The sequence below is a fragment of the Ursus arctos genome, unplaced genomic scaffold (assembly GCF_023065955.2).
Source record: "Ursus arctos isolate Adak ecotype North America unplaced genomic scaffold, UrsArc2.0 scaffold_25, whole genome shotgun sequence".
NCBI lineage: Eukaryota > Metazoa > Chordata > Mammalia > Carnivora > Ursidae > Ursus > Ursus arctos.
This window is the reverse complement of record NW_026622930.1, coordinates 526,326-548,376: the sequence shown is the minus strand read 5'-3', so window position 1 is coordinate 548,376 and position 22,051 is coordinate 526,326. Positions and strand designations below refer to the sequence as shown.

The 22,051-nt window shown below is 43.1% G+C and overlaps 1 gene segment (V, D, J or C); it reads right to left on the bottom strand.

The window, feature by feature from the left end:
• Positions 1 to 248: 248 nt before the first annotated feature.
• On the bottom strand, positions 249 to 20,207 carry LOC113250275 (immunoglobulin heavy variable 3-23-like). The segment is given in 4 exon segments: positions 249 to 326; positions 5,232 to 5,461; positions 19,671 to 19,997; positions 20,099 to 20,207. Coding segments are annotated over 4 exon segments (681 nt in total).
• Between the last annotated feature and the right edge of the window lie 1,844 nt (positions 20,208 to 22,051).

Genomic DNA, 22,051 nt, shown 5'->3' with positions numbered 1-22,051 from the left:
TATACTGCTTTTCTTGTTTATTTCATCATTTCTGTCTTCATTGTTCCTTCTCTGGGCATCCTTTGTTCCCTAGTATGAGCAAGTACTTTACGGAATTACCAATGTCAAGCTCCTCGTTTACAGTTTGCCCTGAGGTGATGGGATGAGCCAAAGGAAGGAGGTCAAATTCCTGAGTCTCTGAACACCCACAGATTCCAGCTGGCACGACTGATGGGGTGTCCTAGTCCCCACTGGTAGAGCACAGATCCTCAGATGTGATCTTGGACCTCATGTTCCAGCAGATCCTGGAAGCCATGATGCTGCCAGTCCCGCACCCCACTCTGCACCTGCAACAGGGAAGAGCTTTCTCATGCGGTGTCCTGTGCTTAAGGAATGAGGTAATCTCTGGAACAGCTCATGAAGGTCCCGTCTCACACCCAGTCCAACTGAGTCACAGGGGTTTACCATTAGAATATATACTGCCCCTCCCCATGTAGGGCCAGCACATCAGGTTCGCAGAGGGGATCAACACTGCGGGGCATCAAGACACAGGTCTTTTCTTTTTATAATCTTCTTTTTTATTATATTATGTTAGTAACCATACAGTACGTCCCTGCTCTTTGATGTAATGTTCCATGACTCATTAGTTGTGTATAACACCCAGTGCACCATGCAATATGTGCCCTCCTTACTACCCATCACCAGCCTATCCCATTCCCCTACCCCCCTCTCCGCTGAAGCCCTCAGTTTGTTTCCCGGATTCCATAGTGTCTCATGCTTCATTCCCCCTTCTGATTACCCCCCCTTTCTTTATCCCTTTCTTCTCCTACCAATCTTCCTACAAATGCTTGTTTCCTTTGCTAGATGAGGGAAGTTTTCAGCTACAATTTGTTCAAATATCTCTTCTAGAACTCTCTCTTTCTCCACCCCCTCAGGGATGCCGATGATTCTGACATTGGAATGGTTCATTGAGTCTCCCGGAACCTACATTCCTGAGATTGGATTTTTTGAGCCAAGTTTCTGTCTCAACTTTCTTTCTACCATCCCATCCTCCAGTTCACTAATTCGTCCTTCTGCCTCATGTACCGTGGCCGTCAGAGCATCTAGTTTTGACTGCATTTGATTCATAGCATTTTTATTTTTTAAAATATTTTTTATTATATTATGTTAGTCCCCATAGAGTACATCCCTGGTTTTTGCTGTAAAGTTCGATGATTCATTAGATGCGTATAACACCTAGTGCACCATGCAATACCTGCCCTCCCCACCACAGCATTTTTAATTTCTGCCAGATTTGCCTTCATTTCTGCCCTTAGAGATTTTATATTCTCATTAATATTTTTTTAATATTTTTTTCAAGTCTACACATCATCTTGACCATTGTTACTCTGAATTCCATGTCTGATAATTTTGTTATATCCATATTCATCAGTTCTGTGGCAGAGGCCACAGACTCTTTTTTTTTTTTTTTTTTTGCTGGGTGGAGATTTTCCTTTTCCTCATTCTGATGAGGAGAGGTTGCGGGGTTGCCCAGAGCCCAAATTATTGCTCAGGACCAAGGCAGTGCGCACTTGTTTTATAGGGACCTTGGGGATGTGGGCTTCTTGATTTTTCAGCCTGACCTCTGGGGGAGAGGCCTGTCGCGCTGATACTCAGGGAACCCTGTTTGGGTAGAGTCTCCCTGTCCCCTGCGAGGGGGAATGGGGATGGGCACACTGTGAGCCGGTATTTCCAGGCTTTTCTTCTCTGGCGGCTTTCCCTGGTGGTTTGCTGTGCCTCTTCTGATCGTCAGAGCAGCAGTAGCCGAATCCTAGCCTCTGTCTCAGAACAGAGAGATCTCAGTCTGCTCTCCACTGGGCTCTTCTGGCCTCTTTAACTCTGTTTCTGTCGGTGCTGCTGAACACTCTGCAGCGTCCTGTGTTGTGCGCGCCACAGCCGGTGTCCCAGCCCTCACTTCCAGGGCCAGCATGTCTCTGTTCTTTGTGTGTCTAAAACCGCCAGCTGCCCCCAGTTCCCGTGCGCGCTCCTGAGCTCCCTCTTTCAGTGATTCCCGCGTACTCTGGAGAGCCCATTTTCAGTCTGGTCAGAGGGGCGTGCCCAGGCTCACGGTCTGAGTCTGCGCACTCGTGGGTGCGGGTCCGCAAGTCTGGCCTGCTCCCCAGTGCAGGTGGCTACTGCTTCCTGGCTCCCGACTGCGTTGCCCCCCTCTCCCTTTAGTTTATCTTCCGATATCTGTGCGCGGAGTCAAGGCTCCCCTCTTCGTACCTCAATACTCAGTGCTGGAGATGTTCATTTCTGGAGATTCAGATGTATCTTCCTGCATCTCGGGCTGATTCCGTGGGTTTTCATTATGGTCTGGTGCATATCCAGCGTGACTCAGGGGACCAGCTGAAAAGGGGGACCCCTATTCCTCTGCCATCTTAACTCCTCCCAATATGTGCCCTCCTTAATAAACGTCACCAGGCCTGCCCATGCCCCCACCCGCCTCCCTTGTAAAACCCTCAGTTTGTTTCTTGGAGTCCATTGTCTCTCATGGTTCATCTCCCCTTCTAATTCCCCCCTTCTTTTCCCTCTTCTTTCTCCTAATGTCCTCCATGCTATTCCTTATATTCCACTTGTAAGGAAACCAAGTGATAATTGTCTTTCTCTGCTGACTTAGCTCACTTAGCATAACCCCTCCGGTTTCATTCATGTTGATGCAATGGTTGATCCTTTCTGATGGCTGCGTAATACTCCATTGTGTGTGCGGACCACATCTTCTTTATCCATTCTTCTGTTGAAGGGCATCTCAGCTCCTTCCACAGTTTGGCTATTGTGGACATTGCTGCTAGGAACATTGGGGTGCGTATGACCCTTCTTTTCCCTACTGTGTCTCTGTTTGTTGAAAATACCTACTAGTGCAATTGCTGAGTCATAGGGTAGGTCCAGTTTTACCTTTTTAAGGAACCTCCATATTGTTTTCCAATGTGGCTGGAACAACTTGCATTCCCACCCACAGTTTAGGAGGGTTTCCCTTTCTCCACATCCTCTGCACCATTTTTTTTCTTGCCTTGCCAATATTTGCCATTCTAACTGGTGTAATATGGTATCTCAAGGTGGTTTTGATTTTAATTTCTCTGATGGCTAATGATGTTGAACATTGTGTCATGTGTCTGTTAGTCATTTGTTTGTCTTCTTTGGAGAAGTGTCTGCTCATGTCTCCTACCATTTATTGACTGGGTTTTTTTTTGTTTTTTTGGTGTTGAGTTTGAAAAGTCCTAGAGATCTTGGATATCAGCCATTTATCTGAAATGTCATCTGCAAATATCTTCTCCTATTCTCTGGGCTGCCCTTTAGTTTTGTTGGCTGCTTCCTTTGTTGTTCAGAAGCTTTTTCAAAAACATTTTATTTATTTATTTGACAGAGAGACAGCCGGTGAGAGAGGGAACACAGCAGGGGGAGTGGGAGAGGAAGAAGCAGACTTCCAGCAGAGCAGGGAGCCCAATGTGAGGCTCAATCCCAGGACGCCGGGATCCCTCCCTGAGCCGAAGGCAGATACTTAACAACTGAGCCACTCATGTGCCCCTGTGCAGAAGCTTTTTATCTTGATGAAGTCCCAAATTTTCACTTTTGCTTGTTTCCCTTGCCTTTGGAGATGTGTCCTGAAAGAAGTTACTGTGGCTGATGTCAAAGAGGTTCCTGCCTATATTCTCCTCAAAGATTTTGATGGATTCCTGGCTCACATTGATGTCTTTCATCCATTTTGAGTTTGTCTTTGTGTAAGGTGTAACGGAATGGTCCACGTTCATTCTTCTCTATGTAGCTGTCCAGTTTTTCCAGCAACACTTAATGTGGAGACTAACTTTTTTCGATTGGATATTGTTTTCTTGATTTGTCCAAGAGTAGTTGATCATAGATTTGAGGGTCTGTTTCTGGAGTCTCTTTTCTGATGCACTGATGTGTGTGTGTGTTTGTGCCAGTACCGTGCTGTCTTGGTGATCACAGCTTTGGAATATAGCTCGCAGTCAGGCAACGTGATGCTGCCAGCTTTGGCTTTCTTTTCCATCATTCCCTAGTCATTTTCGGGTCTTTTCTGGTTCCATACAAATTTCAGGATTGTTTGTTCCAGCTCTTTGAAATATGCCGATGGTATTTTATTAGAGCTGGCATTGAGAGTGTAAGTTCCTCTGTTCAGGATAGACATTTTTATAGTGTTTAACCTTGGTTTCCTTCTTTTTATAATATTTTTTTTATTATGTTAGTCACCATACACTATATTCTTAGTTTTTGATGTAGTGTTGCATGATGCGTTACTTGTGTATAACACTTTTTCTGATCTGTTGTGTTGTTTTTTTAGTTTTTATAATATTTATTTATATTTATTTCTTCTCCAACCTTTATTTCCTTCCTTCAGCTGTATTAGGCTTCAGTTGTACTTTCTCTAGGTCCTTTAGGTGTAAATTTAAGTTGCTTATCTCAGATTATTCTTGCTTCTTGAGTTCTTCCTGTATCTGTGTATTTCTGTTGTAGGACCACATTTCCTAGAGAAATCAGGTGAACGTGTTAAAGGTTTTATACCCTTGTGTAGTCAGTGTGTGTGCGTGTGTGCGTGTGTGTTTGTGAGAGAGAGAGCGAGAGAGAGAGAGAGAGAGAGAGAGAGAGAGAGATCTTCAGATTGCACATCCACACAACACCAGGAAGGTGTCCACTGCTTTCCCACATTGTCACTAACATTGATGCTGTGATTTGGTTTATGACAGTGACCCCCACCAAAACACATTCTGCACTTGCTTTGCATTGTCGATGCCTCCGGAGCCTCATGTCCTGCACGCACTTAATGCTGCTTCTAGGATGTTTGCACGTTGAGCTGGGTGGCCCTGTGATGCACAGTGAGTATAGCTGGGATTCCTGTGAAGGTTCAGATGTGAGCACCAGGATATTTGTAATTCATTGGTATTTAGGAACAGGAATAACCATTGTGAGTGACTCTGTTTTTTTGTGGTTTTTATTATATCTGCTTTCACATTAGAAAAATTTTCCAAGCCAGAGAGTGAAGAGGTGAGCACAGAATCATGTGTCCAGAGAGGGTCCCTATGGGCAACTGCTCTGTGGAGAGGAAGCCCCAGACCCTGACAGGAAACCTGCCCATAACCTCCATCTGCAGCTGCTCCTGGGGCTTAAGGACAGAACTGGTGACTAATGTGCACCCCCTGCTGGTCCAGATCCCTTCTACAGTGAGGTTTGTGTCTGGGCTCACACTCATGTCCCCTCACTGTGTCACTCGCACAGTAATACACGGCCGTGTCGTCGGCTCTCAGGCTGTTCATCTGCAGATACAGCGTGTTCTTGCCGTTGTCTCTGGAGATGGTGAATCGGCCCTTCACGGAGTCTGCATAGCTTGTGCTACTTCCATCATAGCTAATAACTGCGACCCACTGCAGCCCCTTCCCTGGAGCCTGGCGGACCCAGCTCATGCCATAGCTACTGAAGCTGAATCCAGAGGCTGCACAGGAGAGTCTCAGGGACCCCCCAGGCTTCACCAGGTCTCCCCCAGACTCCACCAGCTGCACCTCACACTGGACACCTGCAGACACAAGACATCCTGGTCAGGAAACTGTCACACACCCACTGTTTGTCTCCCTCAGATCCACTCACACACTCCATGTCTCTTGTTCAGCATGAGTTACCTTTTAAAAGAGCAACAAGGAAAACCCAGCCGAGCACCAACTCCATGGTGAGCTCTCTGTGTTCTGTCCTGATTACTGATTGGAACACCTGGAAACCCTGGGTCTGGGGCTCCTCTCCCAGCTGCAGAGTCAGGGTTGGGCTGTTTTAATCAGCAGAGGGAGGGCCCTATTTGCATGTCCTCTGACTATATATTCAGCTTGGGATCTATGCTGTCATAGAGGCCAGTAAACAGAGCAGATGTGACTGCCTTTGTTTTGGTGGTGTTGACCACTTTTGAAAAAAATTATATTTCATGATATAACTTTCCAGATTATATACTTGGCCTTCATGTGTGTCTTCAGTTTTAGATATTCACACAAATCTTGTGGGACAGGTGTCATGTTATCCCATAAAGAACTCTAAACCTACACCCGGAATGTTAGAGGGTTTGTGAGGTGTCCAAGAGCATATACAGGGTGAGAGTTAATCCCAGTCTGGCCCTGTGCTCTTCACACAGGACCTGCTGCTCCATGAACCACCTGGAGGACAGAGTGGCCAGTCTCCTGAGGAATGTGGAACTCTCTGTAGTGGGGACAGGATGATTTTACCTGCTCTAGAGTTTACCTGAAATATATAGAGAATAAGGGTTCATGCAGGTGTATTTTTTAACATTTCAGTATTTGTGTGTTCCTCCTGAGTCATCTCTCTTTGTAAGAACTGTGATGTGTGTGTTTCAAACGGGATGAACTGCACATATGCAGAGTGCGTGATATGATATACACAGGTGTCACAATCAACATTATCCAGAGTGAGCATATCAATTCTCCCTAAAATTTCCTATATTTTCCTGGGAATTCCTTCTCTCTCTTCCCTTTCTCTCCTTGTCCTGACATATCTTGGGTATTTCTCATGTTACTTAGACTAGTTTTAATTTTGAAGAAATTATAGATGTGCAATTATAGTGTTTGTAATTTCATTTGTAGGAATTTACTTTTTTTTTGCTCTGCATAAATCCTTGAAAATTCAACCAGATTTCTCTCTGCTGCACTTCTGTTAATGTTTGGCAGCTTTCCTACGAGTGAACATGGGAAAATTTTATTTTTTAAGTGGTTCTTGTGGATAGGGATTGTTTCCAGTTTTATTTTTATATTTTTTATAATAATATTTTTAAAATTATGTTAGTCCCCATACAGTTCATCCCTAGTTTTTGATGTAAAGTTCAATGATTCATTAGTTGTGTGTAGCACCCAGTGCACCGTGCAATACATGCCCTCCTTACTACCCATCACCAGCCTATCCTGTTTTAGATATTATAATAAACGTGCTTGTCACCCTGCAGATGTAGATATGGAGCTCAGAGAATGTGTTATTAATGTGCTTTCCACAACAACTAAGCTGGAGAGGATGACGATGAACAGTCAATGGAGGAGCTTCTATGCCCTCTTGTGTTCATAAATTATGTAGATGTCTTCGAAAACTCCACTTCAAACTTGAGAATATAATTAAAGTACAATTAGAACCAGGAATTCCCCTGGGAAGCCATCTGGTCCTGGAGTCTTTTTTTGAGAGGTCTTTATTTCTGCTTCAATATCCTTGCTGGATATGGGTCTGTTCAGATTTTCTATTTCCTTCTTTTTCAGTTTTGGTAGTTTATACGTTTCCAGGAATGTCTCCATTTCTTCCAGATTGTCCTGATTTATTGGTAAATAGTTGCTGATATTATGGTCTTAAAATTGTATTTCCTTGCTGGTGGTTGTTATCTGTACCCTTTCATTCATGATTTTGTTAATTTGGGTCCTTCTCTTTTCCTTTGGATAAGTCTGCTTTGGATATCATACAAATTAACAGTTGTTACAAAGCACCAGATTCTAGGTTCTTTGATCTGTTTTGCTGCTCTTCTGGTTTCTATTTCACTGCTTTCTGCTCTGATCATTATTATTTCTCTCCTCCTGCTTGGTTAATGCTTTATTTTCTGTTATCTCCGTAGCTCCATTAGGTGTAATGTTAGCTTGCATATTTGACATTTTTCTACATTTTTGCAAGATTCTTGTATTGCCATGTATTTCCTACTTAGGATCACCTTTGCTGTATCCCAAAGGTTTTGAACAGCTGTGTTTCCCTTTCCTTACTTTTTGTGAATTTTTAAATTCTTCTTTAATTTCCTCATTGACCCATTCATTATTTAGTAGTATGGTCTTTAAGGTCCAAGTGTTTGAGTTCCTTCCAAATTTCCTCTTGTGACTGAGTTCCAGTTTCAAAGCTATGCTCTCTGAGAATATTCAGGGAATGATCCCAACCTCTTGGTATCAGTTGAGACCTGATTTATGACTCAGTATTTGATCTATTCTGGAGAAAGTTCCATGTGCACCTGGGAAGAATGAATATTCTGTTGTGTTAGGATGGACTGCTCTGTATATGCCTTCAGAGTCCATTGGGCCCAGTGGGTCATTCAAAGCCCTTGAATTTTTGTTGATCTTCTGCCTAGGTGATGTGTCCATTGCTGTGAGTGGGGTGTTGAAGTCCCCTACTATTAATCTAATACGATCAATGTTTTTCTTTACTTTGGTTTTTAATTGGTTGATATAATTGGCTGTTCCCAAATTAGGAGCATAAATATTTATAATTGTTAGGTCTTCCTGTTGTGCAGACTCATTAAGTATGATATCATGTCTGTTTACATCTCTTATTACAGTCTTTGGTTTATTTATTTTTTTAAGATTTTTTTATTTATGTGACAGACAGCCAGTGAGAGAGGGAACACAGCAGGGGAGTGGGAGAGTAAGAAGCAGGCTCCCAGCGGAGGAGCCCAATGTGGGACTCGATCCCAGGAGCCGGAATCACGCCCTGAGCCAAAGGCAGACGGTTAATGACTGTGCTACTCAGACGCCCCTACAGTCTTTGGTTCTCTGAGAAACAAACTGAGGGCTTCAGAGGGGAGGGGGTGGGGGAATGGGATAGACTGGTGATGGGTAGTAAGGAGGACATGTAGTGCATGGTGCACTGGGTGTTACATGCAACTAATGAATCATTGAACTTTACATCAAAAACCAGGGATGTACTGTATGGTGACTAACATAATATAATTTAAAAAATGTAATTTTTAAAAATGTAAGTTATCTGATATGAGGATTGTTATCCCACCTTTCTTCTGATGTCCATTAGCATAATAAATTGTTCTTCACCTCCTCACTTTCGGTTTGGGAGTGTGTTAGGTCTAAAATGGGACTTCTGTTGACACTATATGGATGGGTCTTGCATTTTTTAAAATCTAATCTGATACCCCGTGTCTTCTTATTGGAGCCTTTAGCCCATTTATATTCAGAGTTACTATTGAAAGATATGAATTTAGTGCCATTGTATTACCTGTATTGTCCCTGTTTCTGTGGATTGTCTTTTTCTTTCTCGTCTATGTGACCCTTTGGTTCTCTCTTGGCTTACAGAAGCCCCCTTAATATTTTTTGCAGGGGTGGCTTTGCGGTCACATATTCTTTCAGTTTCTGCTGATCCTGGAATCTCTTTATCTCTCTGACCATCCTGAATGACAGTCTTGCTGGATAAAGTATTGTCGGCTGCATGTTTTTCTCATTTAACATCCGATTATGTCTTGCCAGCCCTTTCTGTCTTGCCAAGTCTCTGTGGATAGTTCTGATGTTTTCTGATGTTCCTCCCACGTTTCATAAGAAATCTCTTCCCCATAGCTGGTATCAGGACAGCTTCCTTCGCTCTAGGATTTGCAAGTTTCACTATTATATGTCAGGTATTGACCTATTCTTATTTATTTTGGGAGGGGTCCTCTCTGTCTCCTGGACTTGAATGCTTGTTTCCTTCCCCTGATGAGGGAAGTTCTCAGCTATGATTTTCTCAAACATATAATCTAGTCCTTTCTCTCTCTCCACCACCTCAGGGATCCCAATTATTCTGACATTGGAATGCTTCATGGTGTCTTTGATCTCTCTAAGTCAATTTTCATGTGCTACTAGCTGCCTATACCTATTTTCCTTAGCTTCCTTCCTTTCTATAAGCTTATTTTCTGGATCACTGACTCGTTCTTGTGCCTTATTTACCCTTGGTGTTAGAGTATCCAGTTTAGACTGCATCTCATTCATAGCACTTGTAAGTTCACCCTGAGTAGATCTCATTTCTACTCTTAGAGATTCTATATTGTCACTAGTGCTTTTTTCAACCCTGGCTATTGACTTCATGATTGCTATCTTGATGTCTGTCTCTGATATCTTGTTTCTATTCATATCCATTAGTTCTGTGGAGAGGACATTGTCTCCAGTTCTTTTCTTGTTGAGAATTCCTCCTCCTTGTCATCTGTTGAGGGATGGTTGAGGGATGGACAGAGTCCAAAATATCAATCATAACCCAAGGAAAATGCACATTAGAAAAAATCTGAAGTGGGGAAAAGAAAGAATAAGAAACTAAGAAGGAAATGTAAAATTGTAGCCTGAAGTATAAGGCGAGTCATGAGGGAATACCTGGAGCTCCCTATATTATTTTCCCCTGGTGCTGGAGATTTACAGTCCTGTGGGAAATAATCTTGTCATTCACCTGTTCTTCCAGTCTGCCTTCTGGGGGAGGGGCCTGCCACTCAGCTTCTCAACTGTCTTTGCCTTGGTGGAATTACCCCACCCCTTGTTGGGCCATCGGCTTAATTTCACTTGGTTGTCTGTGTGCCTCTTGTTCCCTGATGGCTTTCTGCTTCTTGTTAGTGGGTCAGAGCAAATATGGCCATGTGGGAATCTCTGACCTAGAGCCTAAGTTCCAGATCCCCTTTCTTCAATAAATCCTTGAGGTTAAGCAGTATCCTCTTCTTTACATACCAACCTCTGTAGACTTGAGCTATTCCTACCCATTGCATCTCTCCTGGGGGAGTTCCAGGGAGCTGTGATTGTCTCTGTGCTTTGTGATTTTGCACATGGGAGCACGTGTGGGCTTTCTTGTGGACCCTTTCCTGCAGCTCCCAGGTCACTGCTGGGTGCCACCCCAGTGTACTTTCAGACTGAACCACCCTGAGATCTGTTGCCCTGTTGTGGATGCAAGCTCTTTTCTATCTCCACTGGGATGTTAAACAGCCTCCACTTTCCAGTACTTTTCAGGACGAGGCGAGGCACTCTCCCAACCAGCCTGCCTAATGGATTATGGTGACCGGAGCTGAGAGTTCCTTCTGGGCTTGCTGACCATAACAAGTCTCCCCTCTACACTGCTTGGGCATTCTATCAGATCAGGCTCCCCCATTCTTGCTGAGCCTCCTGGGATCCTGAGACCTAATGATCCACTTACAATCCTGCCCTATTCATCCCCTGTGCACTTTTCAGAAAGGAATGTCTCTCACTAGAGCAGGTTTCCAAAGGCCCTGATTTTTTCTGCTGGTGGCATATCACTTTCCAGTCGCCAGCTTATGGAGGCTCCATCTCCAGTCCATTTATATTCCAATATTTCCCCTGAGGATTCAAAGTTCAGCATCTCCTACCTTGCAAAAAACAGTAATTTTTCTGTTTCTGGAGGTCCAGACAATTATTCTTATATCCGAGGTGGAATTTGTGTGTGTTCAGAATGGTTTGATAGATACATTTAAATTTGAGGCACCAGGTGATACAAGGTCCCCTACTCTGTGCCCATCTTGCCTACTTCTCCCAAAACGATAACTTTGGATGACACACTGCACCAGCTAGATTTCTGATATTTATTTAGGTCCTTTCTCTTTTCTTTTTGATTAGTCTAGGCCGAGTTGCTCAATTTTATTGTCTTTTTTCTTTTCTTTTCTTTTTAGAATCAGCCCTTGGTTGTGTTTTATTTTATTGTTTATTTTATTACATTATGTTAGTCACCATACAGTACATCATAGTTTTTGACGTAGTGTTCCATGAATCATTGTTTGTGCATAACACCCAGTGCTCCATGCAATACGTGCCTGCCTTAATACCCATCACCAGGCTAGCCCAGTCCCCCACAGCCCTTCCTTCTCAAACCCTCAGTTTGTTTTCCCGAGTCCATACTATCTCAAGGTTCATCTCACCCTCTGATTTCCCCCCTTCATTTTTCCCTTCCTTCTCCTAAAGTCCTCCATGCTTTTCCTTATATTCCACATATTAGTGATAATTGTCTTTCTCTGCTTGAATTATTTCACTTAGCATAATCCCTCCAGTTTCTTTCATGTCATTGCAAATGATGGGTATTCATCCTTTCTGATGGATAAATAATACTCTATATGGACCACATCTTCTTTATCCATTCATCTGTTGAAGGGCATCTCAGATCCTTCCTCAATTTAGCTATTACGGACAATGCTGCTATGAATATTGGGGTGCATATGGCAATTCTCTTCACTACGTCTGTATCTTTGGGGTAAATACCTAGTAGGGCCTAGGCTGGGTCATAGAGTAGCTCAATTTTTGACATTTTTTAAATGATTTTTTATTATATTATGTTAGTCACCATACAGTACATCCCGAGTTTCCAATGTAAGGCTCCATGATTCATTAGTTGCATATAACACCCAGTGCAGCATGCAATACATGCCCTCCTTACTACCCATCACCGGTCTATCCCATTCCCTCACCCCCCTCCCCTCTGAGGCCCTCAGTTTGTTTCTCATAGTCCATAGTCTCTCATGTTTCATTCCCCCTTCTGATTACCCCCCCTTTCTTTATCCCTTTCTTCCCCTACCGATCTTCCTACTTCTTATGTTCCATAGATGAGAGAAATCATATGATAATTGTCTTTCTCTGCTTGACTTATTTCACTTAGCATTATCCCCTCCAGTGCCGTCCATGTTGCAGCAAATGTTGAGAACTCATTCTTTCTGATAGCTGAGTAATATTCCATTGTATATATGGACCAGAACTTCTTAATCCAGTCATCTGTTGAAGGGCATCTCAGATCCTTCCACGATTTAGCTATTGCGGACAATGCTGCTATGGACATTGGGGTTCATATGGCAATTCTCTTCACTACGTCTGTATCTTTGGGGTAAATACCTAGTAGTGCTATGGCTGGGTCATAGGATAGCTCAATTTTTGACATTTTTTTAAATGATTTTTTATTATATTATGTTAGTCACCATACAGTACATCCCCGGTTTCCAAAGTAAGGCTCGATGATTCATTAGTTGTGTATAACACCCAGTGCACCATGCAATACATGCCCTCCTTACTACCCATCACCGGTCTATCCCATTCCCCCACCCCCCTCCCCTCTGTAGCCCTCAGTTTGTTTCTCATAGTCCATAGTCTCTCATGTTTCATTCCCCCTTCTGATTACCCCCCCTTTCTTTATCCCTTTCTTCCCCTACTGAACATCCTAGTTCTTATGTTCCATAGATGAGAGAAATGATATGATAGTTGTCTTTCTCTGCTTGACTTATTTCACTTAGCATTATCTCCTCCAGTGCCATCCATGTTGTAGCAAATGTTGAGAACTCGTTCTTTCTGATAGCTGAGTAATATTCCATTGTATATTTGGACCACAACTTCTTAATCCAGTCATCTGTTGAAGGGCATCTCGGCTCCTTCCACGATTTAGCTATTGTGGACATTGCTGCTATGAACATTGGGGTGCATATGGCCCTTTTCTTCACTACGTCTGTATCTTTGGGGTAATCACCCAGCAGTGCAATGGCTGGATCATAGGGTAGCTCCATTTTTAACTTTTTAAGGGACCTCCACACTGTTTTCCAGAGTGGCTGTACCAACTTGCATTCCCACCAACAATGTAGGAGGGATCTCCTTTCTCCACATCCTCTCCAACAATTGTTGTTTCTTGCCTTGTCTATTTTTGCCATTCTAACTAGTGTACGGTGGTATCTCAGTGTGGTTTTGATTTGAATTTCCTTGATGGCTAATGATTTTGAACATTTTTTCATGGGTCTGTTAGCCATTTGTATGTCTTCATTGGAAAAGTGTCTGTTCATATCTTCTGCCCATTTTTTGATTTGTTTATTTGTTTCTCATGTATTGAGTTTGAGAAGTTCTTTGTAGATCTTGGATACCAGTCCTTTAACTGTACTGTCAATTGCAAATATATTTTCCCATTCCGTGGGCTGCCTCTTAGTTTTTTTGACTGTTTCCTTGGCTGTGCAGAAACTTTTAATCTTGATGAAGTCCCATAAATTCATTTTATCTTTTGTTTCTCTTGCCTTTGGGGATGTATCATGAAAAAGTTTGCTTTGGCCGATGTCGTAGAGGTTGCTGCCTATGTTCTCCTCTAGAATTTTGATGGATTCCTGTCTCACATAGAGGTCTTTCATCCATTTGGAGTTTATTTTTGCGTATGGTGTGAGATAGTGGTCAAGTTTCATTCTTTTGCATGTAGCTGTCCAATTTTCCCAGCACCATTTATTGAAGAGACTGTCTTTTTTCCACTGGATGTTTTTTCCTGCTTTGTCAAAGAGTAGTTGCCCAAAGAGCTGAGGGTCCATTTCTGGGTTCTCTATTCTGTTCCATTGGTCTATGTGTCTGTTTTTGTGCCAGTACCATGCTGTCTTTGTGATCACAGCTTTGTAGTACAGCTTGAAATCCGGCATTGTGATGCCCCCAGCTTTGTTTTTCCTTTTCAACAGTTCCTTGGAGATTCGGGGCCTTTTCTGTTTCCATACAAATTTAAGGATTATTTGTTTCAGTTCTTTGAAAAATGTCCTTGGTATTTTGATCGGGATAGCATTGATAGTGTAGATTGCTCTGGGTAGCATGGACATTTTAACTATGTTAATTCTTCCGATCCATGAGTATGGAATTTCTTTCCATCTTTTTATGTCTTCCTCAATGTCTTTCAAGAGTGATTTATAGTTTCTAGAATATAGGTCCTTTACGTCTCTGGTTAAGTTAATTCCAATGTAACGTATGATTTTTGGTGCTATTGTAAATGGGATGGATTCCCTAATTTCTCTTTCTTCGGTCTCGTTATTCGTGTATAGAAATGCAACTGATTTCTGAGCATTGATTTTGTATCCCGCCACGTCACTGAATTGGTCTATAACTTTTAATAGTTTGGGAGTGGCTTCTTTTGGGTTTTCCATATAGAGTATCTTGTCATCTGCGAAGAGAGACATTTTGACTTCTTCTTTGCCGATTTGAATACCTTTGATCCCTTTTTGTCGTCTGATTGCTGTTGCAAGGACTTCTGGTACTATGTAGAATAATAGTGGCGAGAGTGGGCATCCTTGTTGAGTTCCTGATCTTAAGGGAAAGGCTTCCAGCTTTTCCCCTTTGAGAATAATATTTGCAGTAGGCTTTTCATAGTTGGTTTTATGAGATTGAGAAATGTACCCTCTATTCCTACACTCTGAAGGGTTTTAATCAGGAAAGGATGCTGTATTTTGTCAAATGCTTTTTCGGCGTCGATTGAGAGGATCATATGGTTCCTGAGTCTTTTCTTGTTGCTATGGTGTATCACACTGATTGATTTGTGAATATTGAACCACGCTTGCATCCCAGGTATGAATCCCACTTGATCGTGATGGATAATCCTTTTAATGTACTGTTGGATTCTATTACCAAGTATCTTGTTGAGTATTTTGGCATCCATATTCATTAGGGAAATCGGTCTGTAATTTTCCTTTTTGAGGGGGTCTTTGCCTGGTGTGGGGATCAAGGTAATATTGGTCTCATAGACTGAGTTTGGTAGCTTTCCTTCTGTTTCTATTTTTTGCAATAGCTTTAGGAGAATAGGTATTATTTCTTCTTTGAATGTTTGGTAGAATTCCCCAGGAAAACCGTCCGGGTCTGGAGTTTTGTTATTTGGAAGGTTGTTTATCACTGACTCAATTTCTTCATAATTAATTGGCCTGTTTAAGAAATCAATTTCTTCCGGTTTCAATCTTGGTAGTTTATAGGTTTCCAGGAAGGATTCCATCACTTCCAGATTGCTTAGTTTATTGGCATATAGCTGTTGATAAAAATTTCTAATAATCCTTCCAATTTCAATGGTGTTTGTCGTGACCTCTCCTTTTTCATTCATAATTTTAATAATCTGGGTCCTTTCTCTTTTTTTTTTTTTTTTTGGATAAGTGTTGACAGTGGTCTGTCAATTTTATTGATTCTCTCAAAGAACCAGCTTCTAGTCCTGTTGATCTGCTCTACTGTACTTCTGGTTTCTGCTTGATTGATTTCAGCTTTAATTTTGGTCAACTGCTTCCTCGTGTGTGGATTAGGCCTGTCCCTCTGTTGCTGTTCCAGCTTCTTGAGGTGAGAATGTAAAAACTGCATTTTAGATTTTTCTATTCTTTTGAGTGAGGCTTGGATGGCTATGTATTTCCCCCTTAGGACTGCCTTTGCAGTATCCCATAGGTTTTGGACTGTTGTATTTTCATTCTCATTGGTCTCCATAAATTGTTTAATTTGATTTTTGATTTCCTGGTTTATCGAGTCATTCCTAAACAGGATGGTTCTTAGTCTCCAAGTGTTTGAGTGTCTTCCAAATTTTTCCTTCTGGTTGAGTTCCAATTTCAGAGCATTGTGGTCTGAGAATATGCAGGGGATAATTTCAATCTTTTGGTATCGGTTGAGACCTGTTTTGTGTCCCAGAACATGGTCTATTCTTGAGAATGTTCCATGGGCATTAGAATAGAATGAGTATTCTTTGGTTCTGGGGTGTAGTGTTCTATATATATCTATGAGGTCCAACTCGTCGAGTATGGCATTCAAAGCCTTTGATTCTTTGCTTAGTTTTTGCCAGGATCTTCTGTCTATTTCTGATAGTGGAGTGTTGAGGTCCCCTACTATTAATGTATTTTTATTTATATGTCTCTTTATTCTGGTTAAGAGTTGGCTTGTGTATCTTGCTGCTCCCCTGTTGGGGGCATATATATTTATAATTGTCATATCCACTTGTTGAATACTCCCTTTAAGAATAATATAGTGCCCTTCTGCATCTCTAACTATAGTCTGTAGTTTAAAATCCAATTTATCTGATATGAGAATTGCTACCCCAGCTTTCTTTTGAGGTCCATTTGCGTGAAAGATGGTACTCCATCCCCTTACTCTCAGTCTGAATGCATCTTTGGGTTTGAAATGAGTCTCTTGTAGACAGCAAATGGATGGGTCATTTCTTTTTATCCAATCTGCAACCCAGTGGTGCTTTATGGGAGCATTTAAACCATTTACATTGGCACTAAGAACTGAGAGATAGAATTTTAATGATGCCATGTTGCCAGTAAAGTCTTTGTTTGTATTGGTTGTGTCTTTCTGTTCTGTATCATTCTTGGGGCCTTTTTACTTTTATAGAACCCCCGTTAATATCTCCTGTAGGGCTGGTTTCATGGTTACGAAATTGGTTAGTGACTGGCGATTCTGAAATATCTTTTATTCTCCATCAATTCTGAATGACAGCCTTGCTGGATAAAGGATCCTTGGCTGCATGTTTTTCTCTGAAAGAGCTTTAAAAATGCCCCCCCCACCCCTTTCTCTCATTCCAGGTCTGTGTAGACAGGTCTGACGTAATTCTGATGCCTTTGCCTTGGTACGTGAGAAAAATCTTTGCCCTGGCCGCTTTCAGTACTGTACCCTTGGATCTAATATTTGCGAAATGCACTATGACGTGACGTGGCGTAGGTTTGTCGTGGTTGAGCTTGGGAGGGGTCCTCTCTGCCTCTTGGACACGAATGTTTGTTTCCCTCGCTAGATTAGGGAAGTTTTCAGCTACAATTTGTTCAAATATCTCTTCTAGACCTCTGTTTTTCTCCACCCCCTCGGGGATGCCGATGATTCTAACATTGGATCGTTTCGTTGAGTCAGTAATCTCCCGTAACCTACATTCGTGGGCGTGGATTTTTTTAAGACCAGCTTCTATTTCGTTTTTTCCTCTATTAACCCATCCTCCAGTTCACTAACCCGTTCCTCTGCTTCTGTGACCCTACCCGTCAGAGCCTCTAGTTTTGCCTGCATTTGGCTCCTAGAATTTTTAATTTCTGTCAGATTCGCTCTCATTTCCGTCCTTAGGGATTCTATATTCTCAGTAACCTTTTCGTTATTAGTTTTTTCAATTCTACTCATCATTTTGACCATCGTTACTCTGAATTCCATTTCTGATACTTTGGTTACATCCATATCCATTATTTCTGTGGCAGAGGCCACAGACTCACTGTCTTTTCTTTGCTGGGGAGGGCTTCTCCTTCTTGTCATTCTGATGAGGAGAGGTTGCGGGGTTGTCCAGAGCCCAAATTATTGACTGGGTCCCAGGCCGTGCCCCTTGTTTTATAGGGATCTTAGGGATGTGGGCTTCTTCTTTAAAGATTTTATTTATTTATTTATGTGGCAGCCAACCAGCGAAAGAGGGAACACAAGCAGGGGAGTGGGAGAGGAAGGAGCAGGCTCCCAGCGGAGGAGCCCGAAGAGAGTCTCCTTTCAGGAATGCCAGGATCACGCCCTAAGCCGAAGACAGGTGCTCAATAACTGCGCCACCCAGGCGCCCCGGGTTGTGGGCTTCTTGATTTTTCAGCCTGCCTTCTGTGTTCTGGGGGAGGGGCCTGCCGTGTCAATACTCAGGCAACCCTGTTTGGGTAAAGTCTCCATGTCTTCTGTGAGGGGGGATGGGGATGGGGATGGGCATGCTGTGAGCTGGTACTTCCAGGCTTTTGTTCTCTGGTGGTTTTCCCTGGTGGTCTGCTGTGACTCTTCTGAGAGTCAGAGCAACAGCGGCCGAATTTCAGCCTCTGTCACAGTACAGGGGGATTGTGGCCCATTCTCCACTGATGTTCTGGCCACTTTAACTCCGTTACTGTTGGTGCTGCTCAACCCGGCAGCGTCCCGGGATGTGCGCCCCACACCTGGCGTCCCAGCCCTCACTTCCAGGGTCTGCACGTCTCTGTCCTTTGTGTTTCTAACGCCGCCAGCCGCCCCCATGCACTCCCAGATCTCCGGGTCTCACTCTATTTCCGGTGAGCACACCGGGATTCCAGAGTTCCGTGAGAAGCCTGGTGGCGTGCGCTCCCGGCTCAGGGTCTTAGTCTGCTGTTTTGCGGGTGCCCTCCGCGAGTCTGCCTGCTCCCCCGTGTAGGTGGCCCACCAGCCACCCTGCGCGCACTCTGGGAGCTCCCGTTCTCAGTCTGGATCCAATGAGCACACCGGGACTCCGGAGTTCCGCGAAATGCCTGGTGGTGCGCGCTCCCAGCTCACCATTCTAAGTCTGTTCTCTCACGGGTGCTGTCCGTGAGTCCACTCGCTACCCCCGTGCAGGTGGCCACCGCTTCCCGGCACCTGAATGCGGCGGCTCCCTCCCCCTTCTGTTTATCTTCCGATATCTGTGCGTGGTTTCATGGCTCCCCGCTTCGTACCTCAATACTCAGCGCTGGAGATGTTCATTTGTAGAGATCCAGATGTATCTTCCTGTGTCTCAGGCTGCTTCCATGGTTGTTTAAGCTGGTCTGGTACCTATCCAGCTCGACTCAGGGGACCGGCTGAAAAAGGGGTCCCCTAGTCCTCCCTCCTGCAAATTTTTTAAACTTCTGTTCAGTTAGCCAATTATAGTACGTCAGTATTTTTTTATAGTTTCTTTTATTTTTTAATTAATTTAATTATTTATATATTTTTTAATACATTGTTGGTAGGAAAGGAAGTTGGTACAGCCACTTTGGGAAACAGTGTGGAGGTCCCTTAAAAAGTTAAAAATTGAGCTACCCTATGAGCCTGAAATTGCACTACTGGGTATTTATCCCAAAGACACAGACTTAGTGAAGAGAAGGGCCATATGCACCCCAATGTTCATAGCAGAATTGTCCAAAATAACCAATACCAATACATTTGTATTTAGGGACAAGAATAAACAATGTAAATTACTCTGTATTTTGTGGTTTTTACTATATCTGCTTTACTAGTTGAAAAATTTCCCAAGTCAGAGAGTGAAGAGGTAAGCACAGGATCATATGTGCAGAGAGGGTCCCTGGGGGAATCTGCTCTATGGAGAGGAAGCCCCAGACCCTGACAGGAAGCCTGCCCACAACCTCCATCTGCAGCTGCTCCTGGGGCTTAAGGACAGAATTGGTGACTAGTGTGCACCCCCTGCTGGTTCAGATCCCCTCCTACAGTGAGGCTTGTGTCTGGGCTCACACTGATGTCCCCTCACTGTGTCCTTGGCACAGTAATACACGGCCGTGTCGTCGGCTCTCAGGCTGTTCATCTGCAGATACAGCGTGTTCTTGCCGTTTTCTCTGGAGATGGTGAATCGACCCTTCATGGAGTCTGCGTAGTATGTGCTACCACCACTACTGCTAATACCTGCGACAGACTGCAGCCCCTTCCCTGGAGCCTGGCGGACCCAGCTCATGCCATAGCTACTGAAGGTGAATCCAGAGGCTGCACAGGAGAGTCTCAGGGACCCCCCAGGCTTCACCAGGTCTCCCCCAGACTCCACCAGCTGCACCTCACACTGGACACCTGCAGACACAAGACATCCTGGTCAGGAAACTGTCACACACCCCGTTTGTATCCCTCAGATCCACTCACACACTCCAAGTCTCTTGTTCAGCATGAGTTACCTTTTAAAAGAGCAACAAGGAAAACCCAGCTGAGCACAGACTCCATGGTGAGCTCTCTGTGTTCTGTCCTGATTACTGGTTAGAACACCTGGAAACCCTGGGTCTGGGGCTCCTCTCCCAGCTGCAGAGTCAGGGTTGGGCTGTTTTAATCAGCAGCGGGAGGGCCCTATTTGCATGTCCTCTGACTATATATTCAGCTTGGGATCTATGATGACATGGAGACCAGTAACCAGAGCAAATGTGACTGCCTTTGTTTTGGTGGTATTGACCACTTTTTCTTTAATACGACTTTTCATTTTATAAGTTTCATATGCATGTACGTAACTTCCTTGTGGGACTTCGTTTTTACATACTCACACAAATCCTGCAGGATAGGTGTCATGTTGTCCCATAATGAATTGTAAACCCACACCCAGAATTTTAGAGGGTTTGTGAGGTGTCCAGGAACACATACAGGTTTAGAGTGAGCCCCAGTATCCAAGGAGGACCTACTGCCCCTGAAACACTGAGGACAGAGTGGGCAGTGTCGTAAGAAATGTTGAACCCCTTGAGTAATGGGGACAGGATGATTTTACCTGCTCTAGAGTTACTTAAAGTAAGGAGAAAATCAGGGTTCGTCAGGTGTATTTTCTAAGATGTCAATATCTATATGTTCCTCCTGGGTCATCTCTGTGTTTATTACTTTGATGAGTGTACTGGACACAGGATGCACTGCACACATGCAGAATGTGTCATGTGATAAACACTGGAGTCACAATCAGCATTATCCAAAGTCAGCAAACCACTTCTCACTGAAATTTCCTGTATTTTCCCTGGAATTCCTCCTCCTCCTTCCCTTTCTCACCCTGTCCCCACATACCTTGGCTATATCTCCTGTTACTTAAACTAGTTTTAATTTTGAGGAGTTTATAAATGTGCAATTATAGTGTATGTAATTTCATTTGTAGAACTTTCTTTTTCTCTGCATAAATTCTTGAGAATTCAACCATGTTGCTGTCTGTAGCAAGAATCATGTATTTTAATGTTTGGCAGCTTTCCTAAGAGTGAACGTAGCAGAATTTTATTTTTTAAGTGGTTGGTCGGGATAAGAATTTTTCCCAGTTTCTGATATTACACAGAATTTGCTTCTCACCCTGCAGTTGTAGATATGGAGCTCAGAGAATGTAGCAGTTTCAGTGATCTACTTTACTGTTCTTCTGGTTTCTATTTATTGATTTCTGCTCGAATCTTTATTATTTCTCTACTTCTGCTTTGTTTTGGCTTTATTTGCTGTTCCTTTCCAGCTCCTTTAGGTGTAAAGTTTGCTTGTGGATTTGAGGTTTTTCTAAATTTTTGAGAGAGGGATGTATTGCAGTGTACTTCTTCCTGAGGACCACCTTTGTTGTTTCCTAAAGGTCTTGAACAGGTGTGCTTCCTTTTCCTTAGTTTCCACGATTTTTTAAATTCTTCTTTAATGTCCTTTTTCACCCCTTCATTATTTAGTAGGGTGCTCTTTCACTTCCAAATTTCCTCTTGTGAATGATTTCACAGTGATTTCCACTTTCAAAGCCTCGTGGTCTGAAAATATGCAGGGAATGATCCGCATCTCTTGGTATCTGTTGAGACCTGATTTGTGACCCAGGATGTGATCTATTCTGGAATAATGTCCGTGAGCACTCACGAACAATGAGTATTCTGTTGTGTTAGGATGGAATGCTGTGTATATATGTGTGAGGTCCATCTGGTGCAATGTGTTATTCAAAGCTCTTGTTTCTTTGTTGATCTTCGTAGATGATCTGTCCATTGCTGGGAGTGGAGTGTTGAAGTCCCCTACTAGTAATATATGATTATCAATGTTTTTCTTTACTTTGGTAAAGGGATTTTGTGTTCTTGGTTACATGCAGGAGATGTGTATCATAGAAGGGGAAGTTGTGACCATGTTCTTTTCTTTATATTCAGAATGAGTGTGATTTA